Here is a 22,190-nt window from a genome sequence, read left to right as displayed (position 1 = left end):
TCTAAATAGGTCTTTATTTCAAAATTCGGTGTCGACACTTATAATGAGGGCATTCTTGGACCTGTACCTGTGAAGGCATGGAATATGAACAGTATGCAAGTGTTCCAAAAAAAGAACTTTATGATGCCTGAATTACATTCTTGCCTTTTATCATTCTATCACAAAGGCCAAAAATATACACAGACCATGTAAATAAAGTATAAGAGTGATTCTTTGTGTGATCTTCCTCTTACGATGTACTTTTCCCGCAGCAGCATGTTGACTGAATGATAAAGTCATGTCAAGATACAGGGACATTCGATTTCATGGCTTCAGTTTAACTAATGAAGTTGTAACGTGCAGTTGTTGTGTGAGCTACTGTTTATTGGATCAACAGCAAAAGGCAAAAATTCAATAAATATTCCTCACGTCGCCTGTCACTCAAATAAAGCTGCTCATGAGATCGGTTTTACGTTGATAGCGACGACCGGAAATGCCACCGCGGAATTGTGTCCGGCTTGACCGTGGCCTGTCATCTGACTCTTTTCCTGTTGGGAGAGAAGAAGTTTAGAAACCCCACCCTCCGCACGGACTGTCAGCGCACACGTACGAGTGGTTCGAGGTCCTGACGAGTGAGCACCGACCTACGGAGAGGAGCGTGATGAGACGCGCTGTTGGAGGCGCAGTTCCGGTGAACCACCGACTGTAACACCGGGACCACCGGGCAGCACCAGGCCACGCGCTCAACTCCGACGAGGAACTAACGGAACCTGTTTTTTTTCTTTCCTGCGCGCTGCTCCCTGGGAAGTGGAGCCGAGCAGGTTTGCTTCGCTCTTCCTGTTACTAAACTAAACTACTTTTTATTTTTTATTTTTATGTTGTTCTAAAAGCGCAGCTCGTTGCGTGCTTTCTTGTAATCATGGATACTCACGCGCACTGGGATGCGGGAGCGCAGCAAAGTTGCGGCCAGACGCGGTTATTGGAGGTTTGGGCTTAATGCGAACTGGCCCTGAAACTTCGTCGTAAAACTCTGGTTGGCCGGACTGAATGCTCCTTTCCTGCTATTCTTCTCCGCTTCTCAGCGCTTCCTGCTTGTGGTGGCCACTGCACTTAATGGCTAAAAATACATAAAACTCAAAATGGACAACACAACGCTGTGGGAAACTTAATCTGGAGTTGCAACAATCTAAGTACTTCCCAACAAGCTTTGGGCTACTTTATTTTCGTCTTTGTACTTTTGGTCCTCATAATCTCAACTCAACAGGTGGCAATTTTTGCATGAGGGACGCCACTGGCCTATTTGCCCATAGTGAGGTGATTCAGAAGCCTCTGAAGTACAGGCCGGTGAAATGATATTGTGCTCAAACCATGTGTTGGGGAAACCACACACCACATCACTCGCACAGAGAGAAATTCAGTGGCGACCATGCTGCCTTTCTGAGCTTTGATCCACTTCAAGAAAACAAGAGCGGTCTCTCGGCTGGTTCTGCATTTTCAAATGTAGAGGTTTGCATCTCACGTGAAGACGAATGAAAGACACTTGCTGTTCAGTTCTCTCTGAATCCTCTCCTGTAGCCCACTTGTTGGTCAAGCGTTTGAATACATTTCACTGGTCCCTGATGAACCAACAAGAAAGACAGGAAAGGGAGCGAGGTTCAATAAAGTACTCCTTTGTACTTTATTTTCAAACCCTTCGGGTGCAAAATCGGATCCAGTCAAAACATCTGCTTGAGGCTCCATGGAGCCACTGAAGAACATATTCAGCCGTGGCTCACTGTCGAACTGGAAAAATTTGGATCAATCACAAAAAGGGAACTTCACCAATCCCGTGTGGACAGCCTTATTCGACTATGAGGCGTCCTGTAAAGATGAGCTCACCTTGCGTAAAGGTGACCTGGTGGAGGTCCTCTCTCTGGACACTGAGATATCAGGGGACGAGGGCTGGTGGGCGGGCAAGGTCAACGACAAGGTGGGCATCTTCCCGTCTAACTATGGCTCCTTCAAGCCAAGTGGATATGGGAAACTTCCAGTTAGCGGCGTTGTCAGCGAGCTTGGCCCGGCCGTGGTGGGCGAGTTCGAACCTGATGTGCTGGATTTCCGGGAGCTGAGCCTGGAGGAGGTCATTGGCGTCGGTGGCTTCGGGAAGGTGTATCGTGGTGTATGGAGAGGCGGGCTGGTGGCCGTGAAGGCAGCACGCCAGGACCCCGACGAGGACATCAGTGTGACGGCCCAGAATGTGAGGCAGGAGGCCCGTCTGTTCGCCATGCTCACGCACCCGAACATCATTGCCCTGAAAGGTGTCTGCCTGCAGGAGCCCAACCTGTGCCTCATCATGGAGTATGCATCAGGTGGCCCGCTGAGCCGGGCGCTGGCAGGACGTCGCATCCCGCCACAGGTCCTGGTCAACTGGGCCGTGCAGATTGCCAAAGGGATGTTGTACCTGCACAGCGAGGCCATTGTCCCCGTCATCCACCGAGATCTCAAGTCCAACAACAGTAAGTCCATCACGTCTGCAGTGTTGATTAATTTAGCTGAGTTCACCCACTGTCTGTTCGGGATACACAGAGGGAAATAAAAGGTATAAACATTTACTGGGGCTTCTGTGGGTCAACATGTCCCATGGCAGCATTGGAACATAGTGTACTAGTGTACACAAAGCTGCTAAAGGAATCTCTTGGTGTTTACAAGGTCATATCTAGAATAAAGACCTTTCAAACTCTCTCAACACACTCAACAAATGCATCCAGTAGAATTATTAACTCTTTAGTGTTGGAAATTGAATTGTCTCTCTACTCTTGATTCTGTACCATATTTGTTCCAGTCTGACTCATTGTGCTTGGGGTAATATATCCGCTTTATCCTGAGCTCCAGGTCAAAATCATGACAAAGCATTCGAGATTAGTATTACGACAGCACATCTTTTTGGATTGAGGCCCAGTCATGTGACTCCCTGGCTGTAGAAGATAGGCCAAGGCTGCAGAGGCCAGAAAGGCCTGCAAATATGTGTTGTTGACAGCACAAAATGCCATGCTTTTCTAGCAAAGGTCAGGAATTCAAGGAAGCTTTCCATCTCCGCACCACCACAACTCACACTTTGGACTTTGATGCTGTCCGGGGGTAGAGGGAAAGGTCTTGCGTCAGTGTGTCTGGCTCTCATAGCAGACACGTACGCATTGGACCTTGTCATTAAAGCTACACGGGAGGAAGGTGCTGATAAAGCTTTCTGGCCCCCCTTTTGAAGCAGAACAAATGCCTTTCTCAGCTCTAATGGGGCTCATAGCTAACCTAAACACTGAGCCACCTGAATTTCACAGCAGCCTCCCCTCTGTTATTATCATTCTTGTGATGCAGCATCAAATCCCTGTCAACTCTTTGTCTGTATCTGTTTTGCTCCAAAAGTTGCTGACCTCCCTCAGCTCTTCCTGTCGGTTACTGCAGATCTTCATTGCTCGAGGACACCAACACAGAAAACGATAATGGTTGCTCCTTAATAAAAATGTAACCGTAAATTAACATAGGTTTTGAGAATATGGCCTTAGTTATTAGTACATGAAGGGTAACATCCTTGATTCAAGGTTTGTTTAAAGAATTGGATCCCCATTCAACACATCATAAGAAAATCTTTCTCCCACACCCTTCAACATGTCCATCCTTTTCACTTTTGACCAAGTACCACCTGTTAAACTGTCCGTCTTTCTCAGACCATCAAGCATCCCTCTTCCTATTCCTCGTCAGCATCTGCTCACCCTCTGTTTCACCCCTCGCTTATCTTCACCCCTGTGTCAGGTTGTTTCCCAGCAAGACCTCTCTGCTGGAAAAACCTCTCCTGTAGTGCAAAGCAGAGTTATTGTTAATATAATCTTTGTATATGAGGCAGGTCGGGGCGAACACAATCCCTCTCTCTGTGCGCGGGGAGATCCTATCGCTCTCCAGCCTCCTCCAGCCTCTTGTTATTTTTTTTTTTATTCTTTGTCCCTGGCCTGCCCCTACACGTCTCTGTACAACCATAGCCCTGCTGTGCCACTGAGCAATATCCTGTTGTGGCGGTGGAGGGGGTGTGGAGGAGGCGAGTGGGAGCAGCGGGGACAGGGAGGGGGGCTCATTTAGAAAGAAACCCTGTCAGGGTTGACAATAATGTACCGTGATGTAAGTGAGGCGCCGACAGGTTTATTCCACAGGTGCAAGGAAAAAACAGACAACAGGCCTGTTGGGTTGGCAGTACAAAATGTACTAAAGCATCAATGGTAAACTTCAGATTATGGTGTCAGTTCCTCAGAATAATGGTGCAAGTTCTTCTTTTTAGATCTGCTGTTGTGCACCGGTGCAATCATACAGGAAGAATTTTTTTTTAGAGGCAGAAAACATATTTCCAGTAGCTGTAAGGATGTGTTCATTACAGAATAATTGAAGGAGAGGAAATGGGTTTAGAAATAGAACAACTCCTTTTTATATATGATATGATGGTTAAAAATCACTCTTAACATCATATTATACTCAAGTAAAGTATCATATCAACCTAAGCTAAACACTAGGTGAAGATAGAGACCACCAGCTTATAACTACATTTAAAAAAAGAGATTGCTTTTGGCCATAAGGGCAAAGCTCTTACCGTGATGGATTGAGGTGAATAGTCATTATCCCTCAAGAGCTTGCCAAGAGTTGCAGTTGTAGCTAATGACCAGTGGAGCGCTTTGAGTTGTTGGGAACATTCTGATGAAACTGGATCAATGAAGAAGAGCTTGTGTTTAAGCCAGGGGCCATAACTGGAATTCCACCGAAAGTAAATAGAAGAGAGAAAAATATGGGAGCCTGTGTCAGTCACTCTTCTGCCTGTATGTCTGGGGGCAAGACTCTTACTCACCTTAGACTAGTACTGTATATCTCGTGGTGGTCTTAATGGGTATCATTTAAAACTAGAGACTTTTCACTTGTTGGAACTTATACTGATAGGAAAGACATTGATCTATCAAATGATTTACTCTTAGCCATTGCTAGTTCTGATAGCAGTGGTCACACCAGAGTGGCCACTGGGCCAGAGAACAACTCTGAGCCACACAGCTTTTGAACAGACCTAGAACACACAATCTTGCTTTGGACCTTGACTTGCTTAATGATCAAACTGAAAAGTGCCCGGCTAATGTTATTTTTTTAGGCTGTATAGCTAGTAGTTCTGTTCAATTTGACACAAAACCTTCATAGATCCAAAAAGGGATATAGGCATCACCGCACGCCATAAAACTCTGCAGAGGCTTTAGTTAGATCTGGTGGGGAAAGTGCCAAGCTAAGCACTCGCTGGGCTGAAACTCGCAGGCCCTTTTTTTTTTCCCAGGAAGAAGCCACAGTTAGATCTTGGATCAACATGTCTTTTTTTTTTTTCACATGCAGACAAACATCTGATACATCCCTCTACCGGCATGTTTTCATTCAGGGCCCCCAGTGCCCCACACTGCAGTGCACTCAAAACATCCCCTGTGTGTGTGTGTGTGTGTGTGTGTGTGTGTGTGTGTGTGTGTGTGTGTGTGTGTGTGTGTGTGTGTGTGTGTGTGTGTGTGTGTGTGTGTGTGTGTCTCTGTGTGTGTGCGGCTGGGTGTGTGATGTTTGCATGTGTGTGGTAAACTGCTCTCCTGTTACCACTACCCTTACACACATACCAATACCCCTCCCCTGTTCAGCAGGAGGAATTAAGGGGGCACTTCTGACATTTTAGGTATTTTGTTAGTTGTGCCGAGTTATTTAGTGAAGGGAATATGGGCATTTAAACACAATAAAGTCTGGACATGCACCTGTATTTTGTTAAGACAGCTGTAGCATTGAATTTAGGTGATAACTGAGAGAGAAAGAACACACAGTAAAAAAACAATCCTACCTACAGATGGAAATGTCCGTTGACTTTTGCCATTCAGATCTTTTATTGACATTTTCCCTGAAAATAATTCATGGATCTTGATGAAAAAATATAACATTTAAAGGATTGATGTCTATGAATGTGTGAAATTTGGTGTGGCTTAATTAGGGGGGGGGGTGCTAGCACTGTTGCTTCACAGCAAGAATGTTCCCGGGGTCTTTCTGTATGGAATTTAAATGTTCTCCCCGTGTCTGCCTGGGACCATCAAAGGATAACAATATAGATGATAGCTGGATTGATTGATTGAATGTACAAGGACTGTTTGGCCTTGGTGGAGGTATGCGCTCTGAGTTCTATTCGAGTGTTAAATAAATTTCCATTTTGTGAGTTTTTATCTACTGCTGGTAAAAAAGAATCTTAATAATTGGCTGGTCGGTGGTTCGATCCCTGGCTCCTCCAGTCTGCTGTTTGAAGTATCCTTGAGCAAGATACTGAACCCCACATTGCCCTTGACAGCTGTATAGAAAAAAAGTGCTGCATGTAGAAATATTGTATGAACGTGTGTGTGAATGCAACTTGCACTGTAAAGCACTTTGAGTAGTCGATAGGACTTTAAAAGTGCTTTATGAATACAGTCCATCTACAATCAGTTTGATCCATAGACACTTTATTAAAGCTGTTTTAAACCATCGATGTTAGAAACCCTTATCCATAGTGTGTGTGTGACATCACCTGTAGGTAAACTGCTCGCTCCACTGGAGCTGGAGCCAGAAAATGAGTGGCAGAGTCTCAGTGGGACTGAGGGTGTGACAAGCCCGAGGCAGCCGCTGGGACCGACTGTGAGAGAGCTGTCAGTCTGTCTCTTGATAAGCCCTGCTGGTTTCTTAATGGACCAAATGTAGGAATCACTGCCAAGTCAAACCAAGTCATACAAAGGAAACCGAGGCGTTTTAGTAGAAAATCGATTGAAGCCGGCATCGCTGTGTATGTCCATTAGAGAAACTTTAGACACATATCTACACACTGGCTTAAATATTGAACCTGCAATGCTTGTTCAAACAGGAGGAGTCACCTGCATGGGGAGTCACCTGCAATGTGTAGCTTTTCAGAATAAAAGCACAAACAGAAACGGTACACATGATGTCCCTGTGCTCCTGCATTGTACATCTTATCTTATCAATAATCAAAATATTAATTATTTATTATACTGAACGACGTTGATTATCTGAAATCAATAAAGCTTTGGGTTATCCTTCTGTCTGCTTTATCACACTCTGCTCAGCTAAGCTACACATGATGTGAAGCCACTTGTTTTTACACATTCTGTGTTTATAGAGTGGTTCAGTGATTTCTGTACCATTATGCATCACATGAACATCTGGCCCCAGATGTTGAATTGTCTGTCATGTCTGTCAAGTCTTTTAAATTCTGGACGGTAACATGTTTTCTAATAAGAAAAGGGAACTGGAGCATGAGAATGAATAGCAGATTCAGCAAATGCTTCGTCGACCCAGTTGATCTCAGTGTAGAAATAAACTCTCTAACTATAAATGAGGAACTTTTGCATTATCTCTGTGATGCTGTGTGAAATAATATCCCTTCAGTTTCATATCAGAACGGTGAATACATTAACATACAGTGCTGTTCTAGACTCGGAAATTTATAACCCACTCAGTGTCTGGCTTCAAACTTTTTGGATGACTCAACTAGCTCACCACTTTTTGATCCTCTCCACCGTGAAGAGCAAATTTATGCATCGGCTGAGTGTTTCTATTCAGCAGGAGGTATAACATCAAAAGTCAAACAGGGCAAAAACTGCATCATCATGAAGTAACCCATCCATAAACAAGCCTGCGTCTCCAGTGCTGCTTTTGCTGACTGGCGCATCTAAGGGGTGCCTGGGGTGTCCCGAGAGGGGGTCTGAAGGAGGTCACCTGGGGCGGAGCTCAGCTGCGTTGCTGCCGGCTCATAGTGTGTGTCAGCGGGTGATAAGGTAGAGGGGAGTTCGCATGCCGAACTTAATATATGGCTGAGTCAGCTTCCTGGCTATACCATTCATTTGAATACTCTCTTTATTCTATGTTTGTGGAGGAGACAGACAAACATGACGCAGAGCAGTCTATCCCATTCTTGTGAACACGATATCTCAAGAACGCCTCTTTTAAATTTGGCACAAACGTTAAGTTGGATTCGAGGATGAACTGATAAGGTTTTGGTGGTCAAAGGTCAAAGTCACTGTGACCTCACAAATCATGCTTTTGGCCTCTTGAACATGATATCTCAAGCCTGCCTCTAGGGAATCGCTTCAAAATTGGACCAGTTGTCACTTGAACCCAAAGATTAATTGATCTGATTTCAGTGATCAAAGGTCACGGTGACCTCATACGAGTTATTCAAATTAAATTATATACACTAAAACTGCTTTGGTTGGCAAAGGCATTTAACCAGGTAATTCTAGTTTTATGTTCGAGTTTTGGACGTGTTCATGTCCTCAAGGTGAGGTTCAGACTAGTTTCATGCCACATTCAGCTGCTTAAAGAAACAGTTATTTGTTATGTCACTTAAACAAATCATAGCAGTAGTACTTCAATCCACAAGTTCAAACATTACGGCCTCTTTAACTGATTGTATTTCGGCTGCCACTTCAACATGTCAAGTGCAAAAGATCAGCAGCGAGCAAACACATGCTATTGTGTCATTATTGCACTCCTTGTTCCAGAACAAAAAAGCCAAAGCCACAATCTCAGGGTGATATTATATAGTCGTAGAAATTCATGTCAAGCCATTGTCATTACTTAAGTGTCTTCGATTGTAATAGTGAAGGCAGAAAGGAAATGTGGGAAAGAGAGGAAGGGGATGACATGTAGCAGATGGTCTGGCTGTCTGAGAGTCAAATCTGGGACTTGCTGCTCAAGGCATTTATGTTCATGTGGTATGCGCCCTGCCCTGTAATGATCGATATTTAATCAAGTCCAATCTGTATGCTGACGTTTGGGTTTTTAATTAGAAAATGATTTTGGTCTATTACTGCAATTTCTGCACCATTCGGCCAGAGTCTTCATAGTATATAGAACATGTGCCCACACAATGACTGCAAACCCACGCTTAATCATGAAAGCTGCACAATGTATATGTGTGTGTGTGAAGACCAGGCAGGATGAGTGAGGGGAGGAACAACGAAACTGCAGGGGGGGAGGAGGAGAGGGATAGAGGAAAAAAAAAGAAAAGAAAAGCACTGGAAGGTCAGAGCGCACAGGAAGTAGAGAGGTTTACAGAACTCGGCCAGAGTGAAAATCTGCCCTTGTTTTTTTTTCCTGTCTCTAGTCTGCAGCCTCATTCTCAGCTCGGCCTCTATTTTTTTTTTTACCCCAGATCACAAGACCGTGCCCATGCAAATGAGTGAAAACCTACTGTATGTATGTTTGTGGAAGAGAAAACGGTTCCGAGGATTTTCTTTTGCGGTGGGTTCTGGATGGAAGGCAACGTGAGGCAGTGTTACTTATCAGTTCACTACACAGAGTGGAACATTGTTCACATTATACTGACTTCTTTAACATCCTTCTCTCAACATGGCTGTCCTTTTACATACCCTCAGGAGAAAGCACCGTAGTAATCCTGTAACCCATTTTCGATGGATAGTAATATAATGCAGCTGTTGCAGGTCTTAAATCTGTTATGCAGGACTATTCACCACTGGTACATAGCATATCCCTACACTGTATGGCCATACAATACTATACAATAATGTATTGGTCTCCTGTGAGTTAACATGGAAAGGCATGAATTTCACACTTATTTTGTTGAATAATGACTGGGCCACAGGAGTGTAATGCCTTTTTAAATGGAAGAAGTGCTGCTTCATATTTGGCTGCTATATGTAGCTGCTTTCGTTTTTTACATGAAGCATGGTTTTATGGCTCCAGATAATATAATAGAATGCATATCTCCACCAAGGCCCAACAGTCCTCTTGAAGTCAATCAAGCCGCACTGAATTTAACAGACTCATAGAAACAAGTCCCCTAAATATGCCAGATTTAGTTTCATCTATCCAGGAAATAGTCCCTGGGAAATTGGTGAAAACGTCCAAAAGGTTAATAATAACCCCTGATCCACACCAAAGTTTAATTTGTTCTTCCCTGATCAGTCCCACATACGTCCACCAAGTAACGGGGAAATCCATCCAGCGTTTTTGTGTAATCCTGCTAACAGACAAACAAACAAACAAACCGCTATGAAAACATAACATCCTGTTTCAGGAATATGAAAGTAATCAGTAATGCCCTGGACTTCATCATTGTCCCTGGTTTGAAAATACCCCAGACCTTTGTCAAGACAGAGACCGACCTACACTATCTAACATTAACCTATATTATAAAACAATTGATTCAGTTAAGACAAACATCAACTCCTAACATTTTAAAACCTTTGTTTGAATAATGACTGAAACGATCAATTATCAAACATTAGACCAACTAACTAATTGATTAATCATTTCAGCTCTAAGCTATTGTATATTTAAATGAAATGATGAATAGATTTCTACCTCCAGAGCAGCTTTGAGTCTAATATTACGTCTTCTCTGCAACATAAGCTCAAGCAATAAGGTCGTGTTGCACTAAACAAAACATTTTCTTGTCATCTACAATTAGACTGTTTGCCCGTAATTGCCAGGGTTCCTCCAGCGTGGTGTAAACTCAAACAGGAAAGTTGAACAGGTTCAGGTTCCTGGAAAACATTGTATGTGGTCAAAAAGAGGTTGTATAGTGATTTATCTAATGGCTATGTACTCTAGAATCAGTGCAGTGCGTTTTTCTTTTGTACCAGCTTGTGCTTGATCCACCATATTTACCGTCTGAGAGCATCAGCCCTGCCGACTGCTGCTACCCTGTGGGGTCAACACAGTAAGGACCCCCCTGTTTGAGTTTCTAAGGAAATGGCACTAATGAAGGTTAATTTTCAACATGTGAAGACTGGAGGCTTGTTAATAAGTGACTGTTTTCAGGACCTCTCGGCCTTCATACCTGGCGCTGGATACTTTGCATAGGGAATCATTTGTAACCCCCTCTGACAGCGTTAATGCTCAGAAACCGAATATTCCCCTGGGTATGTTTCACATCACTGTGACGATGATAAGCTGGTAGCTTGTTTTCTGAAATGTGTTTGATTTTTAAAAAACTGGCTTGTCTTGGTCATATTGCCATTTGTTTTGTCGTTTCAAATTTGATATGTTTGGGTTTTTTATTCTTGGACCCGGGTATTGGATCCTGAAAAGTTTTAATAAGCGTTTTACTCAAATTTATGACGTTTTCTTACCAAAAAAATGGATCAATTCCTTTAAAAATAATCAACAGAACATTTTTACAATACAATTTTTGTCCTTCACCCATTCACACACATACTCATACATCTATGTGCAGCACTTTCTCTATCACTCTTCAACTCAGTTGCTTTTGCCTCCTTTTAAACCAAAATTAGCAGATAAACACAAACCAATATCACAAAGCCCGAGTCTACTGCAGACTCATTTGACCCGGAAGTGAACTCCCATTGCAGACAAAAGGCAGACGTTAGTGTGTTTCTTTGACCAGTGGAAAAGGGGCTTGGCTGACGAGAAGTTTCACAACACAAAGAAACCCACAGTCAGAGATTCACGGATGTTGGAAACAAGCCAACAGGTTCTTCAAACTTATTTGGAAGTGTTGATGAAGATGTGAAGTGTTGCAGCACGCCACGCAAAAGTGACACAATAAACTGCCATTAGGGATTTCAGGTTTAACTACTGACAGTCTTGTTGTGTAGAGGCTCAATAAAAATGTACTTGAACCTGAATCGCAACTTCATCAAGTGAGGAGGAGATACGCTGCCTCAGACTGACTGCAGACTATTCTATTCATAGTAACCAGTCAGTTGCGGCCTGGTTTGTTGTGAGTATTATTATTATTATTATTATTATTATTACAGTTGTGTGCCTCAGAGCTGAGACGAAACTCCAGCGGAATGAGTGCTGGTTTCACCGTGAGTTGACATCTGCTGCACTATGATTATGCCCTATCTCTCTTTCCCTCTCACTAGCTGCCTGGTCAGAGGTTGCCAGACTGTCTGTCAGCCTATGGCCTCGTCCCTCAGGGGACAAAGCTCCCGTTCTTCCTGGGGAAAGCCCCCACCCTGCTGGAATTCTCCCAGCGCCTACGGGTGCAGGACAGGGAGGGAGGGAGAGGGAGGAAGGTAGAAAGAGCATAGAGGAGGCTTAGGTTGAACTGATGTGGCTATTTAAAAAGTTAATACAGATATTTATTTTGACTTGGACAAATATATTGAGCACCTTGAAGTCCCCAAATTCTCGAAGACTTTGGACTTTTGGGTAAATTCTTGGTGTTTTTCTGGATTTCTTCCTATCTTTGACTTATTTTCTGAATAGAAAAATAAACGCAAACTATCATATCAGATTTATACAGCGCTTTTCTGATCTTATCTTCCACTCAAAGCACTTAACAGTACAAGTCACATCCCCCATTCATACACACATTGCCAGGACAACTGCCATGGGCAATTTAGGAGTCAGTCCCTTGCCCAAGTACACTTTGGCATGCAGACTAGAGGACTCGGAGTTTGAACCGCCGACCTTATGGTCATTGGACAACCTGTTCATATCTCCTGAGCCACAGAGGCCTGTAATATCAATAAGGGCCTGATTTGCTTTCAAAATTCTCAAGCAGTGTGACCCTTCCAGAGAATGAGCCGTGAGGACTGATAGGTTAAAAAATGCGATGAGAGATAGAGATGTGGCTCCTGTGCTGACTTATAGAGAGAAAGTAATCAAGTGAGGTGCAGAGTGAGGAGGCAGAGAGCGTCTCTGTGGAGCTGAAGTCTGCATGTGGCATGATATCGTGACGGGGCTGGAGGGTTAGAGAAAGACCTGCAGCTGAAAGGTTACTGCCTCTATCACTGTTTGTTCAGAATTTGACGCATGTCCTTGAGCAGGACGTTGAACCTTTACAAGCTTCTGCTCTTTTTGAATGTCAGGCGCTGCAGATGTAAGTTACTGTCGCTTCTGTTCTTGTACGACACACATTACACAGTGATGACTGTACCACTCGATATCTTTGGAGCAGTGGGTCATTGTTTTCAGACACAGGTGGACAGAAGCGGACCCCTCTAGATATCAACTAATTTTTACCTCCGCCAAGGTAACTGATGCAGATCCAATTCAGGGGCGAATCCAGGGACATATTTTTTCACTTTCTTTAACATTGTGAGATAAGGCGTATTTAAACATTTTCACATTTTCTCTAGGGAATAATTCATGGATCTTAATGAAAAAAATCACCTTTGAGGAACTGATTTCTATGAGTGTGTGAAATTTGGTGCCGCTTGATTTGGATTTAAGGGGACTGTTGGGCCTTGGTGGTGGTATGCGGCCTACTGAGTGCCATTGTAGTTTTTGACTGTAATGCCTAGCCCCAGGAAAAATGTAATATTAGCCTTTTACTTGGTTCAAGCAGAACCCTGCCTCGCTGCCTCGCTGTATTGACTTTCAACATTACAAGAGAAAAGGCTTTTAAGATGTGTGTTTGGCTAACTAGGACAGTGTGAAGAGCAGGTCAGAGGTGTTAGCCTAAACTCACCATGACTGGCTTCCACACAGTGGAGAAATTTGTCCTCAGGCTGCTGTAACTTCCTTGAAATACGAGGTCACTACATTGGCAATGATGTCACAACAAATTCCCTGAAACTATTTTTGTTTTTTTCACGAGCTTGAGCTGATTTGCACATTGAGCTGTGGATTTATTCAGCTATTATGAAATCTAAATAGGCCTAAAGCACTTGTAATGACATATGAGGAGCGTGGGAATTGTAAATAGTCTGTATTTGGCCCGGGATGGTAATTCTTTATCAGTAGGTAGCTTATGTTAAATCAGCCCTGGAAAGTCTCGTGCAAAAATCCCTGATACTGGGCTCCTCGCTCAGGTAACTGTTCCAGGGTGGACTCAGGCCCAGCACCAAACTCTTATCTAGGCTGCCGCGCTGGCAGGAGTCATGTCTGCAACTGACACACTCTTGTTTCTGAACAACAAACAATGCCAAACAGAGTCCTGTTGCCATGGAGATCTGTCACGGTGTTTTTGTGGCGACATTGTTGGTTTCGCCTCTCTATCAGGGAGATGTTCTGTCTGGGCAAGACTGATCTAGTCATTATACTCGACGGCATCCTTTGAAGGAGAGGTGGATTTCCTGCCCTGTTTTGCCACTTTTGTTAACACACCTACTCAAAATGTGATCTTAGGTGGGAGATAACAGAGGATGTAGGCAAGAAAGGAAAAATCATGTGTTGTTTATGTGTAATCTATCTATAAATTGTCCTACATATGGTGATCACGCTTTAGCTATTTGTGTTAGTGCTGTTTCTATAGCTACTCTACACAGCATGGCGTGGTGGGTGTGTTCTCTCCTTTTTTTTTTTATTAGACCACAGCTTCCGCCAACGTTCCCCCCCACCTCCAGACTTCAGCGCACGACTTAAAACCTCCAAACTGTTTCTCAGTACAGTTTTGAAGATGTCAGCAGCAGGCTTTGTGTTATGTGGGGGAGCGGCTGATTTAGACACAGTGTGTTACCACATGCCGTCCAGTAAGCAGCTGACTATTGCGGCAGACGTCGTCAGTGCGATGGCGGTGGTGAGAGGAGGGAGGCCGCTGGACTGTGGATGCACTCCTCCTCGGCTCGAGCTGTAGAGAATGTGCCGTGTGTGTGTGTGCTGAAACTGCTGCGATGCTTTTAGTGTGGACATGCATGTTTGTTTCTATGCCTGGTTATGTGTGTGTGCGTAGGTGTGTGTTTATAGACATATGCATATTTATGAGTCATGCATATTGATTATGTATGTGTAGGAACCATCTTGTGCATGTGCCTGTTGGCCTTTACAATAAATCTGTGTCTGTGAGTGTGGGTGCATGTACTGGTGTAAGATAGGCCTGAGGCCAACAACTGTGATGTTATTTACCCAGCATGCCTCTCTACTTAAACGTATTAATATCACAGGATGGATACAATGCTGTCTATAGGTCAGTCTGTCTGTCTGTCTCTGTATGTTTGTTATTAGAGTTGATGTGCCCATATGTTTTTTTGCCAAGAAATAGTTTCATCATGCAGGTCAGGTATCAGTTTTACATTTTCATCTGCAGGTCAAGCCTAATACAACAACTGTGAATTGGTTTATCTTTAAAGGTGTTCGTAGGTGTAATGCTCAACTTCGGACACATCTTAGCTAGCCATCTCCCCCTTGTTTCATTCTTTATGCTAAACTAGGCTAACTATACACTGACCACCTGAAGCCCAAATATGATACTGATATTCTCCTCTCACCCTTTAAAAGAAAGTAGATGAGCATATTTCTCAAAATGTTGAGCTACTATTTGAGTTAATCCAGTTCTAATGATGTAATGCAACAAATATCTATCAACTGTACATAACCAGTAGCAGGTCAAAGGTCAAATTTGATTGTCTTCAAGTCAGACTTACTTGTCAACAATGGCGGATTTAGAATTTTTCGCAATCAGGCGCCATAAAAGGGCCACAATTTACACAGAGGGGCCAATTATATATTCAACATCCATGCCCACATTCCTGATTCAGTGAGGTGCACATTTAAGTCTTCCTTGTTTACTGATAGCTCAAAAAGGTGTAGTCAAGTTAGAATTAATGTGAACACGGCTCACACAGTCTTATCTTAAAATATGTAAAAGAATCGACATTCACACTTGTATTTTACAGACTGTGTCTGTTGAACCCCAAAAAAACCTTCCTCTTGTTTCTTCTCGGATAGTTTGGTGTCATCATAATTAGTTGAGCATGGTTCACTGGATTTCTTAACAAAGAGAACGCATATAAAATGTCTGTTAAAAATGGCCTAAGTGATACAAAATGGTTGATTGGGATTGTGCAGACACATTGTGATCACATTTGATAAATTACATTTTATAAATAAATAATCTAGTATCACGTGGCTGATTAGTAGTTAAATGGGCCAGTTAATAGCACACCCATAACCCTGGGATATGACCTACACCTTTAATGTGTGTGTAAAGTATATAACTGTTGTGTATTCATGTGTGTACTTCAGCTGCAAGCTCTTCTATGTGTGTTTGTGTTTGTGTCTTAGAGCGGAGATTTCTCACACTTTGTTACTTGTGTGCTGCTGGGTGTATTGCAAAAAAATTGACACAGAATGTGAGCGTGTTCTGTGTTAAGTGTCTGTTTGCCCATGTTGAATGAATGCTTTGTGTGTGTGTGTGTGCTGTGTGTGTGTGTGTGTGTCTGTGTGCACCCACCATTATCTATAATCCTGCTTTCTAAGCCCAGACAGACACTTTTAGCTGTGCCCTGTCTTACCCAATCATATGATACTGATCAACATTCGGCACCTCTTTCTCTCTCTCGCACTCTGTCACCTCAGCTCGTTTTACCACAGCACCACTTCCCTCCCGTCCGTCGCTGTCAGTATCGGGAGCCACGTGACCCCTCTTAACCCCAGTTTCCTAAAATAGTCATTAATGTGCACAATGAACGGTGAGCAGGAACAAATGGGCTCCTGTGTTTTTTTTCTTTTCTTTTATAAAGTAAGGGGCTTGCAGGTAATTGGGTGGATACCGGCGTCACTTCCTGGAAGTGAGGTCACGACACTATGAGTGAGCACCAGGGTGGAAATAGGGGTGACTGACCGTCGACTTGTTTTTACCAATCGTTGACCAGCACTGGAGCAAGGGATCAGAGCCTGTTGCAGTAAATACAACCTCCCCCGCTGCCCACACACACACACACACCCACACACCACTGCCACCCCCTCCCTGAGGGCCTGTGGCATTGACAGCAACAATGACTCAGCTGTAGAATGGACAGAAATTGATTTTCTGCAGAAAGGTTAAATGAGCAGGCACTTTTTTTGCACACTGTAGAGCTTGTTTTTGTTTTGGCCATTGGCTACTTTTTATTGGTTGTGCCTTCTTCTCGAGGCAGAAGTCGATGTGACAGTTTGTGATTGACTTACCCTAATGCATTTAGAAAGACGTCTGTCTGACTGTTAGAACAAAGGGAGAAACCTCCATTAACTGTCTCAGTCTGCACCTGTCATCATTGCAGAGACAGCATGGACAGTATGTTTTCATGGAAGGTGTCTGTGTGTAGTTTTTGAAGGACTGGGTGCAAAGATCCTCATTCAAATACGCGAGCAAAAGAACCAAGTCTTCCGCCCCATCAACGTACACAGACACTCGCACAGCAGACAACACAACCTCTTGTGATGCATTCCGTTGTGACGTCAAACTCGCTGCCTCTGGGCTACGAGGCACAGCACAGGATGTCTGAGAGAGACAAAGACAGAGACAACAAAGAGAGAATCCGAGGGAGTCGTTTATACGTGGAGGCATATATAAAATTCATATTTGTGTAGTGAGAGAAAAGAGAAACTGGAGGTCGTTTTCTTTTTTTTGTGAAAAACTCGGTCAAAAGGAGGAAACAAAGGGAAAAGAGCGGCGTGCTCAGAAAGTCAGAAAGTGACTGCAAATAGCAGGAATCTTACTTCCCTATAATAAGTCAAATTCTTTGCTGCTTCTCCTCCCTGCGTTTGACGGCCAGCCTCTCCCTGAACGGTGCCCATCCTGCCAGCAAAGGGGAAGAGAGGCACGGCTGCCGATCATACTGAGACATGTGATACAAAGTCACACCACAGCCACCGACATCCTTGGCTTTATATTCTGTTCTCACAGAAACTCGCCTGGAGAACTTCCAATGCTGTGCGGCTGGTTACCACAATATGTTTACTCATAGGTTATTACATTTCCCCCCGGGATCAATAAAGTATCTAGCCATCTATCTATCATCTAACTTTTACAATGTGTACTTATCTCATTTTGGATTTCTCTATTCTCGTTCTTGTTTACTGACTGTATGTGACACCAGCATTCCATATCTGACCTGCTCTCATGTGATAATCCTCAGTAAATCCACTTACTGATTCAGATCTGTTTTACTGAATCCTGGTATCATCATGTTCTTCATGTTGAATTCACAGCTAGGATCTATGTCACATTAAAATACATATTTTAATACAAAATAAACTAGATAAAGCCCAGATTTAAGCTCCAAATCCATTTTCAGAGTCCCTTAAATTTAGGAAATATTTTGTCATTCCTTTTTGGTTTAAAGGTCAAATAAGGACTCGAATGTAACTTTTCCGTGTTTTGACATCTCAGCATTTGCTGAATCTCAATCCCTGAGCCCATCGGCTATCATCTGACGATGAATTGGCCTTTAGGGGCAAGAGCCAATATTTTGTTCACTTTACTCTGTTTACACTCCGACTTGTTTCTTTTATGACACAAGTTGAAGGTTTCTCCACACAAAACACAAACGGGGATATTTTCAAAAAGGTTTTAAGGTTTTATTGAGTGTACAAGCAACATATAACAATTCATGCATCTTGATGAAAAAAACAGGCATGTTAAAGGTACTAACATTCATGTGTAATTTTGGGCGGATCCAAATAAAAATCAGGATCTAGTGAATTTAAATTTGGTTTCATAAGGGGACTGTCTGGCCTCGGTGGAGGAATGTGCTCTTAGTGCCATTCTAGTTCATGTTTTGATGTGAGTGAAACCAGCATTTTTGGAGTTGTATTAAAGTTAAAGTGAGTTAAGAAAGATACACCCTGTGAGGCCTCTCGTCTCAGGAGCAAAAGCAAATCAGCGGATGTCTGCAGAAATTGCTTAATCAGCAGCGGTCTCATTATCATGAATCTTTAATGATCAACTCAAAGAAAACACTTGAAGCTTTTATTCACCTTTTCTTCTTTGAAACCACATTAGTGTCTTTTTGAAAACAGCGTCTGACATGCATAAGAACTTAACGTGGCCTAAATATATATTTTTCTCATTCTGACACACTTAATGAACTGAGTTGGTTTTGTTTGTTGCTTTGGGTCTTTAGTTTGACACAGTTTTAGTTTGAAGGCGTGTAAGACGGAACTATATATGTCTGTGAGGCAACTCTGTGTTCTCTGCTCAGAAAATATGAATGGATGATCAGTTCTGTACTCTTAAGAGCAGCTCCCTGTGACGTGCAGTGGGCCTGCTGTCAAAAGAAAGCTGTGTGACTTTTCCATCACGAAAGGAAATAAAAAAAAAACAACATCCGTCTCAAGTATTTCATTAGTCTTACGTCAACGTGAAATCATACTTTCTTTTTTATTTTCACTGGGAAGCTGACTTAAAAAAATATCATGAAGTGAGTACATAGAGCTCTGCATTTTCCAGGGACACAAATAACAAGCCACCCATCACCAGAAGAGGAATTGAAAGATTTTCATATGAAAAAGTCTGCTTCATATCATGAACCAATGCATTATTTTCCCACAAACTGTAACTCGTCAACACGTGTTGTGCTTTGAACTTGTATGCAGAGTATGTCTCAGCAGCCGCATGATGGCAGGTCTGAAATAACAGGAGCGACGCATATCACAGTGTTTAAAATGAAAACACTCTATATTTGGACATTGGCTTTTTGGTTTAAATTAGTTGGAGAAATTTGGCAGATATTTCCAATGTGCGTCAACAAGAAAAATCACGTAATACAATATATTTTTTACACACGACTCATACGTGTGCGATCTGTGATCAGAGCTTGTGATGCGGGTGCAGTGTGGGTTGTTTTCCATGCGACCGGGCAGCAAGATAGGTGTTGCTGATTACCTCACTCATGTGTCGGAGGTTTGAATTCACTCGCATAAGTATCACGCAATAAGTATCTTGCCTTCATCTTATCCGCTCACTGTTCATTACTGTTTCCTTTAACCGTACTCATTAACTTAACTGTAAAAATCTCTGCTTCCTGTTCAGAAAAACAAAGCAGCATGAGAAGTGAAATCTCACTGCAATTTCAGCTCCAAAAGTAGCCGTGGAAAGGAGAGGCTGCCTGTAAAATAATAATGAAATAACAATTAGTGGAACAAACAACACCAAACAAACCAGTAATACAACCATAAAGAGCAGCTGCCGGACTCTCAATAAAAAAAAAAAAGGTGCTTCCTCTCTATTCGCCTGTGTGGCTAACGTGTTGAGCTAGTTCGCTGATGACGCAGCTCGGCTGAGGGTGGTGCCAGCTAAACCATGCTATACACAGTAGGAAAAAACACATTAGTTTTATGACCCTGCTGCCAATCACCTGTAATTGTTACCCTCAGCAATTTAAAGGGAAAGAGCTGCCTGCTAAATCTAATGTGAATGAACTGTGTAACAGGATACTTGTAAGCGTTTGCCACTGTCAGTTTGGATTTGAGCGGCCCACAAAGAGGAGGAAGAGGAAGTGAGAGAGACATGGAGAATGTGTGTCTCTAGTTTTCTCAGTTTCAAGCAAGAACAGTGTAAAACCTGTCTGCAGGGATGCATTTCCTGTCATTTGTAATCACTGATTGTATATTTTTTTTTACTTCTGTGTCCATCAGTTCTCCTGGCTCAGCCCATAGAGAATGAGTGCATGGAGGGGTTGACATTGAAGATCACCGACTTTGGCCTGGCGAGGGAGTGGCATAAGACCACCAAGATGAGCACCGCCGGCACCTACGCCTGGATGGCCCCGGAGGTCATCAAGTCCTCCACCTTCTCCAAGGGCAGCGACGTCTGGAGGTGAGGGCTTTGTGTGTGTGTGTGTGTGTGTGTGTGTGTGTGTGTGTGTGTGTGTGTGTGTGTGTGTGTGTGTGTGTGTGTGTGTGTGTGTGTGTGTGTGTGTGTGTGTGTGTGTGTGTGTGTGTGTGTGTGTGTGTGAGAGAAAGCCAGGACTTTGTTTTATTGTGAGTGCAGGTGTGCTCGCAAGGTATTTGAGTAATCAAAAGCCTGTTGTGTTTGTCATGATTCCTTAGAAAAGGGGGTATGGTTTATCAGTCATGGCGCCTTAAAGGAATAGCTTCACATTTTGGGAAATATACTTTTATGTCTTAATGTCAGTTACATGAAAAGGTTGATACCGCTCATATCTCACTAAACATAAAGCGAGGGCCTGTAGGCAGGTGGTTTAGTTCCGAGAGCTACTATTCTAACATTATCTTGTGACATCTTTTAACCAAAAGGTCACAGCTTGTCTTCATAACAGCCACATTCTTACGACACCAGAAAATAAGTTTGCGTCCTGACATTTGAAAAACTGATCCTCAGTTTAATAGTCTGATGAAAGTTGCTAGCTGACTGTATTAGAGTTTCTAAGGTGACAGATTTACAAAGTTTGTGAATAATGCAAGGGTTTCACAAGGATGTTTTGCTATTAAACACTTTACTGGCAGTTTCAGCTGCCAGGCAAATGCCTGTGGAAGGGATATCGAAGTTAAAAAGATACGGGCAGTCTTCATAAAAGTGCGCCATTAAATTATGTACGTTCAATATCGTCTGCTAATTATCTGCAGTTCTTCAGCTAAGTGGTAGAAAAAGAGGGGAAAGGGTGAAAGTGCAGAGAAGCGAGGGTTGGAGGGCGCGGGGGGGCAGTGATGAAGAGATGCAGGGATGGAGTGATGGATTGCAGCGGGCCGCCGCAGCCATGTGATGGCGTCTCTTCAAAGACATGCTCTGTGCTTTGTTGTGGGGACATGTGTGCTGCACACTGTCTCATTGTCTCTGGCATAGACAGAGGAGGAGGCCACACACCAGACCACACCACAGCTTTTTATCTGGGAATAGTTGTGTGTGTGTGTGTGTGTGTGTGTGTGTGTGTGTGTGTGTGTGTGTGTGTGTGTGTGTGTGTGTGTGTGTGTGTGTGTGTGTGTGTGTGTGTGTGTGTGTGTGTGTGTGTGTGTGTGTGTGTGTGTGTGTGTGTGTACGCTCCTATCTGTATGGGTTTTTGGCCACATCTACACAGAGTTAGAAGAGTCCCTCAATTATGGTCTGTGGTTTCATAATAACGACCGAAACAACTGTGATTTGTTGAGAGGGGATTGGAGATGGCTTCTAAGTGCTGTATGTGAATTTGCATTTGGAATGAAGTGAGCCGGGCCGTCCTTACAGGGAATATATATAAATTATGAATTAAAGCAATATTGCATTTACGGCTTTGCTGCATTGTGGTTATTGCAGTGACTCTCATATGCCAGGGTTTAATTTTAATCCTGTGGATTTGGACCATATCATCCATTCGTAAAAAGGATCTTTGCACACTCATACATAGTCTATGTGAAACCAATTGAGCATGCTGTGACAGAGAACCTCTTTGAAAGCGTCCTTGAGAACACCAAAAGAGATTCTGCTCTGGTGCAAGCCACTTAAGGAATGTTCTGGTACTTGATAGAACCCTATTTTCCGAGAGAGTGTAGTTTCTTTTTTTTTTACTATT

General features: G+C 43.1%; 1 protein-coding gene across 1 annotated transcript in view; it reads left to right on the top strand.

The window, feature by feature from the left end:
• Positions 1–324: 324 nt before the first annotated feature.
• The window catches only part of LOC118102482 (mitogen-activated protein kinase kinase kinase 11), a 44,384-nt gene continuing 22,518 nt past the window's right edge, over positions 325–22,190 (top strand). The window contains exons 1-2 of the mRNA XM_035148715.2: positions 325–2,474; positions 20,320–20,500. Of these exons, the coding sequence (XP_035004606.1) occupies positions 1,718–2,474; positions 20,320–20,500 (938 nt within the window). The 5' untranslated portion in view covers positions 325–1,717. The remainder of the gene's footprint in view (positions 2,475–20,319; positions 20,501–22,190) is intronic.

Source organism: Hippoglossus stenolepis, chromosome 23 (genome assembly GCF_022539355.2).
Source record: "Hippoglossus stenolepis isolate QCI-W04-F060 chromosome 23, HSTE1.2, whole genome shotgun sequence".
NCBI lineage: Eukaryota > Metazoa > Chordata > Actinopteri > Pleuronectiformes > Pleuronectidae > Hippoglossus > Hippoglossus stenolepis.
This window is presented reverse-complemented; position numbering and strand designations above follow the sequence as displayed.